Source organism: Notamacropus eugenii, chromosome 1 (genome assembly GCF_028372415.1).
Source record: "Notamacropus eugenii isolate mMacEug1 chromosome 1, mMacEug1.pri_v2, whole genome shotgun sequence".
Classification (NCBI taxonomy): Eukaryota; Metazoa; Chordata; class Mammalia; order Diprotodontia; family Macropodidae; genus Notamacropus; species Notamacropus eugenii.
The window spans coordinates 643,288,942-643,301,616 of record NC_092872.1 but is presented as its reverse complement, the minus strand read 5'-3'; the positions used below and the strand labels follow the sequence as shown (position 1 = coordinate 643,301,616).

The 12,675-nt window shown below is 33.5% G+C and overlaps 1 protein-coding gene across 5 annotated transcripts in view; it reads right to left on the bottom strand.

The window, feature by feature from the left end:
- XPO1 (exportin 1) overlaps nt 1-12,675 on the bottom strand; it is a 50,931-nt gene that overhangs the window by 1,108 nt on the left and 37,148 nt on the right. For all 5 annotated transcript variants that reach the window (XM_072635460.1, XM_072635461.1, XM_072635463.1 and 2 more), the window contains 10 exons: nt 12,467-12,623; nt 12,213-12,376; nt 11,634-11,768; nt 9,694-9,877; nt 6,562-6,668; nt 4,884-5,078; nt 3,555-3,723; nt 2,424-2,558; nt 2,171-2,330; nt 1,988-2,084 (listed from right to left, as the gene is read on the bottom strand). In XM_072635460.1, the coding sequence (XP_072491561.1) occupies nt 1,988-2,084; nt 2,171-2,330; nt 2,424-2,558; nt 3,555-3,723; nt 4,884-5,078; nt 6,562-6,668; nt 9,694-9,877; nt 11,634-11,768; nt 12,213-12,376; nt 12,467-12,623 (1,503 nt within the window). The remainder of the gene's footprint in view (nt 1-1,987; nt 2,085-2,170; nt 2,331-2,423; nt 2,559-3,554; nt 3,724-4,883; nt 5,079-6,561; nt 6,669-9,693; nt 9,878-11,633; nt 11,769-12,212; nt 12,377-12,466; nt 12,624-12,675) is intronic.

Here is a 12,675-nt window from a genome sequence, read left to right as displayed (position 1 = left end):
TATTTCAAATAAAAAGAAATGCCAAATTTTAAAAACTTCAATTAAACAATATTTCCCAAATAAATGCCTCAGGATAGTGCAAGAACAATCACCATCTTCAACCTGGCTAAACTGGCACGACAAACCCATAGGACAGGTTATCAAAAATTTTTTAAATTCATGTTTCAAAGCCACTACATATAGCAATCATCACAAGAAGAACTGAAAGCACACTACATGAACTAAGTAAAAAATATTTATCTCCTAAAACAGAGGTATTGACATTTAACTCACTTTTCACTCAGGTGAAGCAGATTATACAGGGTGCCCAAAAATCTCAGTGCAAAACACTGAGCAAATAAAAGCTTACGCTAAAGTTCTACCTAGCATTATAAGATATTAGGAACGATACTGGCAAAGAATCTGAGCTTCACTATAAGATGATGTACTCTTATAGGACTGAAAATAATTTAGATGTGGAAGGGAAAGATCATTCAATTACTAGTTCAATCTCTTCCTTTTCTAGGAAGCCAAGAGGAAGCAAAGGCCCAGTGAACTTAAGCAACTTACAAAGTTCACATTTATACAGTGCTTGGTACATAGCAAAAACAGCATTCAAATCTGGGATATATATTCCCCTCCCCACCAAATGTGCTATTAAACCCCTCCCAATCCCCAGTATGGCATTTATGAAAATTATTTCACTTGATCCTCACGACAATTCTGAGGTAGGTGCTATTACTATCCCAATTTTACAAACAAAGAAACTGACAGTTAAGGAGGGAAGTCTTTAAAGAGCTTTTAAGTGTCTGTGGCAGGATTCAGACAATTCTCCCTGCTCCAAGTTCAATACTATTCGTTGTGCTACCTACTACACTGGCCTTTAACTCTAAAATTCTTTCCTAAATCTTCTCAGCTACCTTAACAGGTCATCAAATTATTGGTATTTCAGTAACTTAATATAACGTGGGAGCCAACATAAAATTGTACCCTGTATTAAAAACTATCAGTTACAGCAGTATCATCAAATTGAAATAGAGTTGGGAGACAAGAATATTAACTTAGCCACAAATGATCATGTTTATGTTTTATTATTTCCCACTACATTTTAATCTGGTTCAGCACAATTTAGGAGTGTTGCAGGTCATGTGTTTGATATTCTTGGAGTAAAAATAGTGAGATTCCAAGTGAATTTAATCTTAGAATCTGGCTTTCTTGTGTAATCTCAATTTCTGATAGCACAATGAATTTAAATATACTAATGTTGACATCAGACATCAGTAACACCCCCTTCATGTCCCCCTATGATTTTTCCAAGAGTTTGAGCAGTTCAATTTAAGCCTTCTGTGAACCCAAAAATGAATTTGTAACGTAAATTACTATTAAATAGGAAATTCCATACATATCATGTAAAAAAAATTTGAAAGTGGGCTTTTTTGGCTTGCGTGAAGTAGGGGTAATGAAATAAAGGTGGTGATATGTGAAAGGGTACATAAGAAAAATGAGAAAATCAAATGTGTATTAATCTTTTATCTCTTTTCCTATGGCAGAAGCCTATACTTTAGGACATGTAGACTTCCCCTCATCACAATATTACCATTGTTGCCTTAATTTTAACCTCCTATCCCAGGCTTAGAAGTGAATAAAAATCTTCCCAATATATCCAAGGGCATATCTCTTATTTCTATCCCTAAAATTCCCTATTTCAATATAATCCTAACCCCAATTCCTTTCATATAACTCCCCAAAATAGGTTGGGCCTCCAATTAATAAACAGGATCCAAATATTCAGGAAAAAACCTAACTAGCCTTTTAACTGAACCCAAACTTCGCAGAACAAATCCCCTAAAAAAGGAATTGTTATGTACAGCTGGGACTCAGTCAAAAGGTCCCACCCCTGACCTATCCCATACCTAGTTAATTTTCTATTAAAACTAAAGGATCTTGTATCCTGCTATATACTCCACAGTAATGAAGTTGGTATTATAAGAAAATCTGAATAACATACCTTTATCTGTACCAGGAAATCTCTAAGATGTTCCTTGAAAGCAGGGATATCCTGATTTAAACTGAAGAGTCCTGTTACAAACAGCTTAACTTGAGCGCTGAAAAGTAAAAACAGTGATGAAATCATCAACATTTCTACAAATTGTGTTCAAAAGGCAAACTTTAAAGGCTATACACTACTTACTCCTGCAGGTGAGGGAAAGCAGATTTGAGAAGATTAGCCACATACTCCTGAATAAACATTTGGTTGTTAACTGGGTTTCCAGGATTTAATGGTGTACTTATTTTTCCTTCTTCTACTAAATTAAACATGTATGCAAGAATTGAAGCATGCATCGTTAAACCTGTAGATAATATGAAAATCATCAATATTCTTCAAGGTTAAAATCACAGATGAAACCTATTGCAGAATTCAGAACTTGGCCTCATGTTCTTACCAGCAGTATGGGAGGTGTCTGTTACAACTGAAAAGATGTGCTGAAGGATATCACAGAAATAGGTCTGATAGAAACTCTGGGCAGCAGCTTCTTCTTGTGCAACATTTTGCAAGAGTGTAAAGAGTATTTGTAGGCCTAAAATATATAGAACAAAACTTAATCAGTCTTTATCACATTACTTAAGGTACATAATATTGATAAAACAACAAAATTATCTTGGTATTTATAGAAACACTTGTACTGAAGGGATAAACACTAGCACATATGAAATATGTTCTATTTTCCTATTAATTCTATTTTAGCAACCAAAGTAAAAATAGTGGATAATCTAACATGACTTCATTGGAGTCACTTCATAGACTTTTCTACTATAAAATTCTTTATGTAAAATCTCCCTTTTGAACTATTCCTACCTGAATGTGGGCTAAGGCACAAAAATATTTAAATGTAATGTAGCCTATTAAACCACTTTAATGTATTATATATCCTACAAGGGGAGAAATTTTATTTTTACCATCTTTTATACATAATTATTTGTAGACTCTGACGTTTTGTACGTGTATCTTATTAAGTACTTAAGAAATGTGGAAAAAGTTTAGAAGGAAGCAACAAAAACCAGGGTAGTGTTAAAGGATGTGGGATTTATTAAAAGAATTGTGAATAGGAGACTGTATACTTTGAGAAAGAATCCTCTTTCTGTTCTGCTGCATATATGGAATTGGAGGGGAGAGGCATTAAGTACATAATTTTAAAAATTAAATTTAAATAAAATTTTTGTTGCATTTCACAGTTTCAATTCAATTCTTCCATCCTCTATACTACATGCCTACAGAATGGAAGATAGTCAAGAGATAGAGAAAGCATACTGTTATCTTTTCTTCCAAGTGCAAGCAGCCCAACAAAGCAGCTCTATCCATTACTATATCAAATTAAATTTTGTTACATTCTAGAAGCAAACTAATGCCATGCACTCTGACTACATCAAGACATCAGCATATTCTACTAATACATTTTGAAATAAAATTTGTTAAGTTAAATTCCTATTTATCTTGTAGTTTTTAAGTAATAAATACTTCAACAAAACAGTTCAGAGAGGTGAATGATAAGAACTAAATTTCTCATATTCTTTACCTGTATCTGCAACATTCCTCATAGTATGCTTGAAAGCCCAGATAATGGAATCCAAAACTAACTTAAATTGTGCAGGTGGAATGGCCAAGAATGCTGGGAAACAATGAGAATTTACAGCCTGAAGCAGTAAGAAAAAGTTTGTTCTGTGTTCAGGATATTCTTCAAAGTCCTATAGATGGAGAGTGGAAAAAAAAGTCAAGTTTATATGCCATTGTTCTATTACTTAGAAAATGCAAAGAAACAAAAAATTGTGAGGACTATCGCCAAGAGGCTGTTCAACCTTGGCAACCACTCACTTCTGTCTTACCCTCTTCCTTAAGTTGTCTTGAGTATCAAGTGAGAATGAATTATTACCTTTATGTAGTTTTTATACAAACATTTCTGGGGTCAACTTTTTCAAGCACAAACACTAAAGTATCAGTGGGTGACTGAAAAGCTGATGTACGTAATTCATTAATCAACAGGCATGTGCCAGGAGTTATGCTTTGTGCAAAATGCTATTAAGTAACCCAATTTTTGAAGCACTATTCCTAAACCTGGTAATTCCTAGGAACATCACATCATACATACAAAAGAATACTGTATTTTATGTAGATATTATGGAGATTACACTCATTGTACTTGAGATCAGGGACCATGGTACTTCTTATTTCTATGTCTATTTCAAATGACACTCACACTACTCAACTTATGTTGGGAATGGCAAACATGAAGCTATCGACAATTGTAAGAAAATATGAGAAAGAAAAATCAGAACAAGTACTAGATTTTTTTTTTCACTAAGCAAAGTGACAAAGATCACAAGAAGCAGAAATAGTCAATAATTGAAGGTTTGTGGACAGACAGGGTCACTGGTACACATGAGATTGGCTGTTAACTTGTTAAGAATAATAAATTGGCCAAACCAAACTGAAAATCAATTTGGAGTTATGCTCCAAATCTGGCAATTTTGGGAATATGGAGAAAAGAGAATCAAGAAGCAAAGATGTATCAGATGAGTGATTTTCTAATACACATTACCTACCAAGCCTACGATTTCGTGATACCATAGATACATGATTTAGAGGAGAAAGGATCACAGAAGTTCTAAGTCAAACCCTCTCTAGGTCTATGTTCCAAAAAAGTTAATAAGAAACACCAGTATTCATATCCAAGTATTCATAACAGCCCTTTCCATAACAAAAATTTGGAAACAGAGCTTAGTGTACTATTAGATTTTTAAAAAAATTGTTGTTCCTTGTTACTTTTGAAAAATGGCTGGTTAATGCTCACTATTTACAGGATCATTCTGTCTATACAAGTTATTGCCAAAATCAATAAGTAGTATACCTTGTTTATCATATTTAATGTGCATTCAAAAACAGCATCAAATATCTGAGGTATTTCAGCTGTTATGTGCCCCGCTAATTTGTTGACAATGATGGCCATTGTACTAAGTACTTCTGGTTCTCTAGCAGCTGGAACATTTCTCTGATAATCAATCAGAACTGCATCCAACAAAGGAGGAACGAAATTTTCTGCTACCTGTTAAGAGGCAAGAAAATAAATTTTAATCTGTAAATCTGAAACTAGGAAGTCCCTATATCATTCACTTATTCTACATCAATACCAGATCACCATTTACTATGGCTTACAGTAGATTATATGATCTTCAGAGAAAAGTTAAATCTAATATTTTCTAACCATGACCCTTAACATATATAATCAAGACACATCCAGCAGTATCTTAGGATAATATTTTGTAAATTGATTATAGTAAAGTCTACTATTCAACAAGTATAATTAAAATTACAAGCTGAGGAACAAAATCTAAGGGATTAAGTTCCATGCTAATCCTATAAAAACTTCAGAGAAAATACGTGATTCGTTTATGAAGTGCTAGCTCTTTAACTTAATTAAGACCTTACATAATTAATATCCACATAGTGGTTTTTTATTATATGTATAAAGGGCAGCTAGGTGGTGCTGCAGAGTATGTACTTGGACTGGAATCAGGAAGACTCAAATTTGGCCTCAGACACTAGCAGTGTGGCCCTGGCTAACTCATTTAACCCTGTTTGTGTGAATTCCTTCATCTGTAAAATGAGGTGGAGAAGAAGTGGTAAATCATGCCAGTATCTTTGCCAAGAAAACCCCAAATGGGGACAGGAAGAGTTAAACATGACTGAACACTAAGCATGTATACACATATTAACTTGTTTCCTACCCATCTAGACCACCTAAACAATTCCTGTTGGATATACTTCTAAAGCTTGTCAAAAGTTTTAATTATCTCATGTAAATTATATGCATTGAAATGTTAATATCTTAAAAATATCCCAAATTGACTAGACTAATGGTTTCATATTGATATACTTTCAATCTTTGACAAAAATCAACAATATGAACAATGCACAAAACCTAGAAATCATCTACCAATACAAATGTGTAAAGGCAGTTTCTTCTATTGACACACAAGTTTCTTTTGCAGAGAAGACACCTGCTTTCCCTATAACTCATACTTCTCAAATCCAGTTGCCATCTGGAATCACAAAAAGTAAAGTCTATTCTCTCTCTTCCTAGTCCTTAGAATTGCTTTTGAAATATTTTATTTTCTGTAATCCTTTATATACCTTGCTTGATAAAGAAGTGCTCCTCCATGCTTTAAATCAAATACAAATTAAAGTTCCACCTCACATCTAAGTTGGGGAGGTGGGGTGACTTTTGTTGGGGATGTGGGAGGACACCAAAAAAATCCCCCCAAAAAGCCCACAAACCAATTTTTTGAAAGATTAAGTAATTCTCATCAATGTATTGACCATAAACTGTCAATATATGCATATTTTTTTCTGACTATGCTAAAAAAGGGAGGATTTTTAAAAACTTAATTACAAGTTTTTAGGAAAAGTTCAGTTCTCTAATGTAATATTTAGAATTATAATACATAAAGAATTTAATGTTTGTAGGGTACCTTTTTATAGATCCTCCCAAAGGAGAACAAAAAACCCAAAATAAATTTCCTACTTACCATCTGTGGATCATTAGATCGGTTCACCCAACCAGATATTAATTTTAAAGTTTCCCTTTTTACTGTTCGCATACTTCTAATCAAAGGTTGTTTTGTAACCATTTCACCTAAAAATGAAATGTAATAAAATTCAATAAATAAATCCCCCAAACTGGCAGGTATTGTTGTATCTAAAAAAACCCCAAAAACTTATTAAAATGAAGACTCATGATTTTTAGGCCTTGAAAAACCTTGAGTCCAATAATTGCCAATATTGAGTTTTTATCTTTAAAGTCTTTTATTTACCCTTCGCCATATTTCCAAAGTAGATCAGCAACTAAAGTCTGATGGAGAATTTAAAAGAGACTTTTTGACATCTACAAAGAACTACAGTGAAGAAGCAGCTGTTTCATTTAAACTGAGAAGAAAAAGAGATTGAATGGGCAATAAGGTAATACAACTATTTTTTTTTTTTTTTGGGCAGATGATGATGCTATATTCGTAAAATATTAAGAGTGCAATTCAACTAAAAAACTAATTTAAACAACAAATTTTAGCCAAATAGCAGGATATAAAATAAACCAGGGTCGGAAATCTGTGGCCTTAAGGCCAGGAGGCCTTCCAAATCCTTAAGTGTAGCCTTTTGACTGATTCCAAATTTACAGAATAAAAGAATCTGTTCTGCAAAATTCAGATTCAGTCAAAAGGCCACAGATTACCCACTCTTGAAATAAACCCACATAAAGCATCAGCATTCCTATATATTACCAACAAGATGCTGTAAGTAGACATCTCATTTAGAATAACCACAGATATAAAATACTTGCAAGTTTATCTGCCAAGACAAACACAGGAATTACAGAAACATAAATATAAAAGATTTTTATACAAATAGAATCAAATTTATATAAATGGAGAAAATATTCATTGTTGTTGGGTGGACAGAGTCAAAATAGTAGAAATGACAACTACCAAAGCCAATCTATTTATTCAATACCACCTCAATTAAATTACCAAATTATTTTATTGAACTAAAAAGAAAATAAGAAATTAAAAGAATGTCAAAGAAATTAGTGGGAAAAAAAGGTAATGGAAGAAGGTTTAACAGTAACAGATCTTAAATTATATTATAAGGAATCAACTATTAGAACTATCTGGTACTGGCTAAGAAATAGAAAGGTAGAGCAGTAGAACAGAGTCCCAGTAACAAATGACTTTAAGTAATCTTGTGTTTGATAACTAAATGTGAAGATTTAAACTTTTGAGATAAAAATTCACTATTTGATAAAAATTGTTAGTAAAGCAGATGACAAAAAAATTGGGTACAGACCAAAATCATACACCATTTACCCAAGATAAGGTCAAAATGAACACATGCTGTGAGCTATCAGAAAATAAGTACTACCTATAAAACTTACAGATTGGAGAATTTATGAGTAAGAGAAAATACGAAATTACAATGAATAACTGACTACAATAAATTTAAGTTTTGTAGAAATAAAACTAATCTAGTCAAGCTAAGACTGAAAAACAAAAGTGGGGGAAAAATTTATAGATGGTTTCTTGGATAAAGAATCATCTCAAATATATAGAGAATTTTGTCACATTTGTAAAAATGAGTCATTCTTCAAATGATATGGACAGGCAGTTTTTGGGGAAAAAAAATCAAAACTACATTGTCAAAAAAGCCACTCTTAAGTTATCATTGATAGACAAATGTAAATTATACAACATTGAAAAATAGTCACACCTGTCAGATTAGCTAAAATGACAGAAGGGAAAAATGACAAATGTTGGAGGAGACGTGGAAAAATTGGGACACTAAAATGCTGTTGGTGGAACTGTGAACTTACTCAACAACCGTTTGAGAGCAATCTGGAATTCTGCCCAATGAATTGTAAAACTGTATTCTCTCTGACCCAGCAACACCATTATTAGGGCCTGTTTCCCAAAGTGATCAGGGAAAAAGGAAAAAGAACCTGTATATTCAAAAATATTTATAGTAGCTTTCACTGTAACAGCAAAGAACTGGAAATTGAAGGGATGCCCATAAATTGGGGAATACCTGAACAATTTTTGTTATATGATTGTTGGGAAATACTGCTATGATGTGAGAAATGACGAGCAGGTTGATTTTAGAAAACCATTGAAAGAGCTGCATGGAGTAATGAAGAGTGGAATGAGCGGAGCCAAGAGAACATTGGAGATGGTAACAGCAACACTGTTATAAGAACTTAGCCTTTTTGAATACAGACTACAAAGAAGCTATGAAGTTAGATGCTATCCACCTCCAGATAAAGGAACTGATAGAGCTATGCACAGTAGGATTTTACACATATTTATAAATCTGTGTCAAATGGTGGCCTTCTTTAGTTTGGGGCAAGGGGGAGAACACTTTGGAATTTGAAATTAACAAACAAATAAGTAGAAAAGAAGCAGCTGTGAGGTCTTATGTTTAATGAAAGATGCTTCCATATCCCTACAAAGGCTTACAAACTTATGTTCAATCTGTTTAAGAATTTTAACTTCTGGAGACCGAATGCTTTTTGTACACTGCTATGTTAGGTAAAATATACACTATTTTTATTTTAGGAGATAGACAATAAATGAACTTAATATTAAATTGGTGTTTTCCTAGGAAAATTACTGGGAAGTTTCCCTCCATCTGGTGGCCTCCTTATTGAAGATGAACAGGCTCAAATCCTTACTGACTCAGAGCTAGACCCCGGAACTTTTCTCAACAACTCCAAAACCTGCCACTCCCCCACACTTCTATTGTGCCTATGCCTCTAGGGCACTTGTATTAGAGAAGCCCAGGTTTCAACCGTATCTTTTGCCCACATAATATTTCAAAATATTTATTTTTTTCTGACAAAAAACTTTATTATATGCTTAGAGTAGGGAGAAAATTAAGATAGATCACTCCTTATGTACAAAAAATCAGGCCAAACCAAATATAACCTCAATTCCCATACTATCCTATGTCAATTCACAATGGACATTACTATACTGTCCTAATTTCCTAAAAATTAGTCTTCTTTGAGATAAGTAATTGGACTAATCTTGGCCAAATTGTACAAAGTGAAAAGAAGTATACTTAGACTAGAAAGATTTTCTCCTTACTGCAATAAAAAAGAATTTACAAACACTTACCATTGGCCTGGATAGCTGCAGAAATATTTTCACTGAGGCACTTGTACACATTAAGCATATCTAAATAAATCCGTCCAAGCTGAATTACAAAGGGGTGACCAACAGCTTTACATGCTCTTACATTTGTTTTCAAAATACTTCCAAGCTGCTTAACTGTTTCAGGATCCTTAAGTATATCCACATTCTGTAAGAAAAAATGTATTCCATGTGGGTAAGATTAAGCAATCTGACATATGGTTAAAAAAAAAAGATACAGTAAAATATGATATGCAAATATCTTTAGACAAATTACTACTAGTAATAACTACAAAAAAGTCATTCAACAGTGTTAACTTTTAAATTCCAAGGTATCTATATATTATCTGTATCTATCTATCTCTATATATAATAGGGCTGCTTTGTCATTTTTAAATCTAAATATCTGCAATTCAATGTACTAAACTGGTGGAAAGGAAAGTATGTGTCTAAATGAGAAAAGAGGAGGGGGGCACAGAAGCAAGAACTCAAGCCCAGGTAACAAATGACATTCACAGAATGAAAGCACTATCCTACAAATGAAGATTATATATTTTATAGACAGAATTTAAAATTTCCCACATGCCCACAGGCAACCTTACCCTGACACAAATATATACTTTAATTGTATATTACATTGTTGAATACAATAAAAAATTTTCAGTATCAGTATTTATTCTTTGGATCCAAAGTCCTATCAAAATATTTTGAAGTTTAATGACTTTCTGTATTTCTGACATTTTATATTCACAGTAATCTCTTCAAGCCTTCATTTCATTCTTGTTCATACAATCTGCTGTTCAGTCATTTCCTACCCACTGGTACCCCAATTTGGAAGAGTCTTGCCACTTCCTTCTCCAATACATTTTAAGGATGAAGAATTGAGACAAATGGAGTTAAGTGATTTGCCCAGGCTCATCCCGCCATTAAGTCTCTCAGGTCAAAAATGAGTCTTCTTGACTCCAGGCCCAGCAGTCTATCTTCTGTGCCACCTTCTTGCCCATACATTCTCTAGACTCAATTTACTCAATATATAAGGAATGATTTCCCTCTCATTTTTCAAACTAAAGAGGTACCAAATCACCATTCTGGACACCCATTCACTTTCATTCTTCCCACACAGGCCAAATTTCTTGGTAGGCATTTGTATAACATATCCTTGTACGTGAATCACAGAACACACAATATACCCTATTTATGCCAACCACAAAGCTTAAAAAATGTACCAAAAGGAAATACAAATTGGTTGTCATTTGTTCCTAACAGAACACATTCCATTCTCCATGCCTTTCCCATATATAGGTTGTCCCCAATGCCAAGAATTGAACTTCCTCTTCAACCCCAGCCTCTTAGAATCTCTAGTTTCTTCAAAGATTTATGCCTACTGGTTGACTAATACACTAGCACAATTATCTAGACAATAGTTTTCATCTATGTTGTCTTTCTAGCATGGATGGCTAGCACAACTGCTTTGCATTACTGTAAATTTCACTGGGGATGCTTGTAGCATTTTCCTGGTGTCAATGCAAACAAATAATGGCTAATAGCAATTTTAGAAAACCTCCAATAATCTTCAATAGAGACCCTTTTACTTGCACTTCACAAAGGACACCTTCCATGACAATGATGAGTGAATGCCTTTGTATGAACATCTTACTATTTACTATCTCACAGAATGTCAAATTACTGTTTTCCTAAGTCAAACACAGATTAAGAAAATCCATGACTTAATTTATGAGTATGCTATCTTTTCTTACATGAATCACAGCTGTTATTGTGTGACTTATTAAATAACCTCACAGTATATTGATCTACAACTATTTGAAAAACTAGGTCAATGCCCATTTTATTGATCTGTGGGCACTTCTTTCCCAAAAGAGCAGTGACTCCTAAGATTACCCAAGAAAACTGTAAAGAACACTTACTTTTGTGGCTTGCTGAATTATGCTGTCCCACACCTGATTAGGAAGTAGCATATATTTTTCTATCAAATGTTCTTGTACTGTTTGGTCAGTTTGTGCACCAATCATGTATCCAACAGCTTCATAAAATGTATGAACCTAGTATGGAAAAATAAATTAAAACCACACTCACGGATTTGAAAATTTTTGATGCTTTTCTTATTAATGAGCTTCCCTACTCACTCTCCATTATGAAAAACTTGCTTCACAAGAATAACCTCTTTAGGAGATCAATTCTAAGTAGATAGGAACTGCCAATTTTAGCATACCTATCATATACATACCTCCGTGACCAAATGTTAAAATTTTTTTATTATGAACTTAAAACTGTAATAAAATGTCATCCACAGTACATTCACAGTTCACCTGCTAGCTTTAAATTTTAGCCTTATAAAGATCCCAATGTTGGAAAAGTTAAATAATGCTAATTATGGGGAACATCTAAGGAACAAGAACCTGGTAACTGCCCCAACTACTGCTGATGAAGTCCATTTCTCTATCACCACCAGTAAGACATTTCTGCTGACCAGCAATGAAACATACCTGCTGAGGCTGAAGATCACAAATGATAGTGTTAATGTTGTTCAAAATCTCATCAATGAATGGCATTACTTCTCCAACCTGAACCTGAACAAAATGCCTACGGCATTTTTGTGCTATTTTTATGAAGGTATCACAAGCCATATCCTGCACACCATCATGGGTTTCTAAGCACAGAAAAAGCATTTAAGCATTTTATTCTCACAAAAAGAATTTTTTTTTAAAAAAGAGTTGTAACGAGAAAATTAAAAACTCACCATGCATGAATTCAAATAACTTGTTGACCACAGTCTTCAAAAATTTCCAATGGGCTCTTAAAAACCTTGGATACTGACCTACTATGTACATGATATTTGATGCAATAATAGCTTTATTATCTTTGCCTCTTTTCTGTTCACATAATCCTAAAAGATCCTGTAATAGAAAAGAAAATCTCATTTAGCAAATGCTAACAGCTAACAAAACT